The 6,000-nt window shown below is 32.9% G+C and overlaps 1 protein-coding gene across 1 annotated transcript in view; it reads left to right on the plus strand.

Moving 5' to 3' along the window:
- Spn5 (serine protease inhibitor 5) overlaps positions 1 to 5,641 on the plus strand; it is a 28,381-nt gene extending 22,740 nt beyond the window's left edge. Inside the window, exons 3-6 of the mRNA NM_001159843.2 lie at positions 1,768 to 2,067; positions 2,361 to 2,496; positions 3,310 to 3,545; positions 4,462 to 5,641. Of these exons, the coding sequence (NP_001153315.1) occupies positions 1,768 to 2,067; positions 2,361 to 2,496; positions 3,310 to 3,545; positions 4,462 to 4,755 (966 nt within the window). The 3' untranslated portion in view covers positions 4,756 to 5,641. The remainder of the gene's footprint in view (positions 1 to 1,767; positions 2,068 to 2,360; positions 2,497 to 3,309; positions 3,546 to 4,461) is intronic.
- The last annotated feature ends 359 nt before the right edge of the window (positions 5,642 to 6,000 follow it).

Consider the following 6,000-nt stretch of genomic DNA (forward strand, 5'->3'; position numbering starts at 1 on the left):
GATTTAAAGTCGAATTTGGATTTCCGATAGTATCAACTATTCTTATTAGGTACAATACCTATAGAAGTATGATAGGCTATCACACCCAAAGTAAATAGGTGGAGGGAAGACGATAGGGAACACCAATGATCATACATGTGAAATGCATTTTAATTTTTACCTTAAAGCTAATATTTATAATTCTAAACGACTGTTATAACCATTCTTTTAAATTCTTCAATCATATTAGGTTATAATTTATAGCCTAATCTAGTTAACTCAATGCTATTATTAAATAGAAGCATCGAATAATTTGCTTAAACATATTAAGTACTTATAGTGTCTATTAATATAGTTAGTAAATAGTACTAACGGTTTACTATAGTAAATAGTAACATAACATGGACAAAATGTTATATTTAAACACATTGACTTTTTATAATTGTATTAATACACACATTCTCGTCAAGTTCATTAACTATTTCATCGATTGCCTTTTTTATTTGATTTTTATTAATATTATATCATTGGTAAATAATAAATATTATTAGATTGACTTTCACGTAAACTTTTTATCAGAACTCTTTATTACTTTTTTATTTAAATAGTCTTCCCTGAGGAATTGTGAGAGTTTCTTGAACGTGTTATAAATATATAATATATATCGTATTTTACGTACCTACGCTTGACTAACCTGTATGATTCAAAATATCACAGCATCCATACATAATTAGCTTAAAAAAGTAAAGTTAAGGGTAGCATATTTATATACAATAAGAGTAGGTATGCAAATTCACGGTTTCAATATAAATACGTATATTTATAAGCCCTTAAAAACTAATTATATGAGTATAGGCAGTATAGGTATTAATTATATATTATATAGGTACCTAGTGACAATTCAACGTAAAAAAAATTATGTTATAATTTAGAAAGAAACGCTTAAGAACATAAGACATAGGTAAATCATCACAATAAACGGGTATAATAAGCTTTTTTCAGCATTAAAAATTTTTTTCTTTAGATAATAGGTGAATCATTAGATAAATAATTAATAATAGATAATAGATAATTAATCATTAGAATATTAGATAATAGGTGAATCATTTTTTTCTTCTTAAAAAAATATTCATGCATAATATATGAAAATATTTTGTACGTTTTTAGAATATGTATATGACCTATACTAAAAAGTTAAAAAAAAAAATTTAAATTTATACTATAATATTATAATTCCAGATGAATAATTATTAATACAGTAGAAGTTTCAACGTTTTTTTTTCGTAACTCTATAACAAATATATTATATATTGCAGCCGCTGAAATCACATTATTTACTATATAAGTATATACAGCAGGTCTAGATATATAGGATAATATCATTTGTAATTAAGTGCGTAAATAAACTCAAAAGTCAAAACTAACCCTTGAAATGTAGAGTAACGGTATACGGTAACTCGTATACTATTCATTGAAATATTATGCTTCTTTGATTTTCCGTTTTCCTCTTACTAGTTTTCAACTTTTAAATCAAATTAATTTTGTCTCGGTGTCGAACTTTTAGTAAGTTTTTAGTATTTTGCAATGACTTGGAATTTTCACGAGATACATAGAGTTTGTTCTGAAGACACACCCCGCCAAGTAGCGGAAATTCTACTAACTCTTTAAAATCGTTTACGAAACCTCGTTAAATGGCGTAAAATATAATAATATATAATACACTTAAACTGCGGAAAACTGTAACTGACTGATTTTATCGTCGACTGACCTAATTCATCATTGGTACAGAGCAAACTGAGCGTGATGCAAGCGTACCGCATGGAGAAACTGTTCCACTCGATGAGGGCGTTGAACACAAGCGGAGATTACGAGTTCAGCTCGGTGGACCGCCTGTTCGTTTCTCAGAGACTTCCGATTCAAAAGTGCATTGCCGACGTGTTCAAGGACGAGGTGCACAAAATGGATTTCGTCGTCGATCCCGAACTGGCTCGCATGTACATCAACAACTGGGTGACCAACCAGACCAACCAGCAAATCAAGGACCTGTTGCCCGAGGGAAAAATCACGTACGAGACGAGACTTGTGCTGGTGAGCAAATAATCGCATCATAACACAGTAGATTCTTGTTGTGTCGAAAGTTGAGATCTCGAATTTGCCAAAACCTCGAACGCTATCGAAAATACACAATACCATCACGTTAATATTCAATATATCGAAATTTGTTCTGTTTCCCTATTGAGTTTCGACAAAACGAGAGTGTACTGTATAAATCATTATTGTATTTTATGATATCGGATTGCGCGAGTCCAAAACAACTTCGACGCCCCGCGTATATATGTATAGTACCAATACGTATTAACGTTTCCTGTGTTTTTCCACAGGCGAACGCCGCGTACTTCAAGGGCTTTTGGAGCTCGAGGTTTTCCTCGGAGAGCACGAAAGATGAGGTATTTTACACTTCACCCACCGAAAACGCATATGTTCCGATGATGTGGCAATCCGGCGTTTTTAACCTACGTAAGCATATACTACACCATTCGTTTAAATGTAAAAATTATCTTGAACTTGACGTACGTTTTCATATTATACATAATATTATTGGTATACCTATGACTCGTACCTGCAGCTATATTTGATATTTTACTTTGTCACGAAATGCATATATAGGTAAACATAATGTACTTGACAGAGGTTTTAAATGTTTATATTATTTGATTATGCAAGGTACATAAGCACCCACTCATCCACCCATTCAAACTGAATTTTAAATAATATTATGTATTAGTTATTATTTCAACATTAGTACCTATGTGTCTACATATATATATCTGAAAAGTGCAAATACCGTTTATGATTTGTTCGCAAACGGATAAAAATTGTATGGCCGATGCCCAGTTCCGTCAACATTTTTTTAATTAGACATGCATATTAGCAGAACTATATTATTCATCTGACTGTATTTTAACCGGTAGAAATTTAGCAGACAAATATTTTCGCCTAAAGATAAAATACGGTTCAAATACTATCATCTAAGATATAATTTAGCCGGTCAAATTGTCGGCTACAATATTCGGCTGAAATACTGCCGTTGAAATTATTTTACCTATTATAATTTCAATAATTTATTCTAACAACTGTGAATCGGTACATCAGAAAAATCTTATTTCCCAATGGGTTGGAGATTGGCCCATCTATATATTTTAATATGTTATCCTTAATACTTACCAGTATATATTTTTATATTTGTAAAAAACACCGCCCCTTTCAAATCTACCATTGCACAACGATATTTCGAACATAATAATAATACCTGTAACCTGGTTTATGTAGTGAGCTCCGACGAGTTGGGTGCGCACGTCCTGGAACTCCCGTACAAAGGCGGTGACATCAGTCTGTTCGTGATCCTGCCACCTTTCAACAAACAACGTGGAATTAGTCAGCTTAGTAAGAGGCTCAATACCAACATTTTGCAAAACATTGTGTCGTCAGGTGAATGGACGTCGCGTCCCGTCGAGGTGTCTTTACCCAAGTTTAATGTCGAACAGAGCATGGACAACCTCGTATCGGTAATTGAAGTTTATAAAATATATAATTACGACAAATTGATTTTTTGTTCGTTTTTCAAACTAATAACTTATTAAGTATGGTTAGTCGAATAATGAAAAGAGTTTCTAAAATTAATAATCTTTTTTATTTCAAATACGTTTTGTTATGTGTTAGGGTTTTCGACACATTTTTAGTAGGTACAAAAAATTGGGTCACAGAAAAAACTCTTTTGCTTCGGGAAATAATCAGATTTTTATAATTTTTTCTTCAAATATTAAGACTTTACGTAAATAGCATTAGGTTCTGATTTAAAAATTATATATTTAAAAGTTTTAATAAACGCGTAGTCCATATGTATCAAATTGTTGTGTATTTTTAAAATTCAATTTTATGGCGTTATTAAAAGATAATTCAAAAATAGGAGTTCAATACAATTTAGATACTTTTTTTCTCGTTTAAATAAAAAAAAAATTAATCCAAATCTGATAATTTTACGAGGCGCATTATCGTTTTTCCTGTAAATGTGTATTTTATCGTTGAAATGGTTTGATTTAATTTTTCGGATTATATAGCTGTCGTGCCTGCACACACCTAACTATAAATTTATTGAATAATTGTTGCCCCTTATAGATTTTCCCCAGCCTAACCTGTACGGGAAACATTTAAAATAAAATATTTCTAACTAATGTTTTGTGATTGTATGTTGGAATGAAAAAATACTTCAGCTGAAACAATATATTCACATTACAATCATTCCAGTTATGGTATTTTTGAGAAAATTAACTTTGATCAATTGTACGTCTAAAAACTTAAAATAAAATAAAATCTCTGAAAAATTGGAACTATATCAAGGCGCAGAGCACTTAATTTTGTTCCCAGCCAGCGATATATTATTATAATTATCGTGATTACTTAACCTTTGAGCATTTTTTCCAGCTACTGGAGCAAATGGGAATCGGAAACGTGTTCAAAGGCAAAGTCGACCTGTCGGCGCTGACCGGTAACGCAAACGACGTGACCATCGACGACGCTGTGCACAAGGCAAAAATCTCAGTGGACGAAGAGGGCACGATTGCCGCGGCGGCCACGTCGTTCCTGATGTCCCGGTCATCCAGGCCGGTCGAGCCCTTCAAGTTCCGGTGCAACCATCCATTCATCTACTTCATGTTCGACAAGGTCACCGGATCGGTGCTGTTCATGGGCGTTTACAATTCGCCAAAGTCCAACTAGACCATAGAATGAAGACGCCACCGCATGTTCGTCGACGGACGTGTTGTGCACTGTAAAACATACCCTTGTGCGGGACCGTAGTAGGAAGGCAACCTATAATAATATTATATGTATAGGATTGTGATCAATCGGTTATTACGACGTAAGATGTAAATATTCGTACACGTTTAAGGTCATTATTACTATAATTATTATTATTATTATTATTATTATTATTATTATTATTACTGGTATGTATATATTATTATTATGTTATATTTTAATTTTACCACCGCGTGTGGGCATTGTAATATGCCCCATAAAACGAACAACATAGACTCCCGATAGCGAATGTACCCATACACCTCAAGGGGGATCCAGTATTGTAGGGCACTTAAAACCTTTTTACAAAGCTGCTTTTTTTAATAATTAATGAAAAATTATATTGTAGTTTTTTTTCCCCAGCGCACCCCCCTCGATTCGCCCTCTATACACCAGCGCACATGTACAATTACGTCACACGTGGGCTGCCAAGGTAGTTTTCAAGATTTATGTTGGGTGCCACAAGAGTATGTTATCGTATTGTTTTCATAAATCTATATTTTGGAATTTCCTTTATATTATTTATAATATATTAATGTAATATATGACAAAAAAAAAAATGTATTTTTTTTTGTGATATAAACACTGCGTAGTATGTCGCCGAGTCGAAGTGATTGACCGCTCACTAACCTTTTGTAAATTTATAATAATATAATAATAAGCCGATGTCACATTTCTCTCAATTACGGAGATCGTCGGAAGACGATGCAAGTGTAGGTATAATTTATACGTGTATATTTATATAATTATAATGTATTATTATTATGTGTGAATAAATATATATATATAATATTACACGGTAATATATATTCGTCAGACAATAATATTGTGCTAACCCGTTTTATAAGTGAAATAAATTACGTGATGATGTTCAGTATATAATTACTTGTATAATAATTAACATATTCGTATTCAGAGAGTGAGAGTGAGTGAGGGACATAGACCGACAGGGGGAGAGAGACAGAGGCCGAGACAGAGAAAGAGACAGAGACAAACGGATAGAGACAGAGACAGAGAGATGGAGAGCATTGGTTTCAAAACTCGAACGTCTGAATTTAATTGAAAACGCTGCTGCTGCCATAATAATAATAATAATATTATACAGTATAAACGGAAAGGCGTGTGTGCAGCAGACGCGCAAACGGTAAGGCGTCGTCCGTATAT

The sequence above is a fragment of the Acyrthosiphon pisum genome, chromosome A1 (genome assembly GCF_005508785.2).
Source record: "Acyrthosiphon pisum isolate AL4f chromosome A1, pea_aphid_22Mar2018_4r6ur, whole genome shotgun sequence".
NCBI lineage: Eukaryota > Metazoa > Arthropoda > Insecta > Hemiptera > Aphididae > Acyrthosiphon > Acyrthosiphon pisum.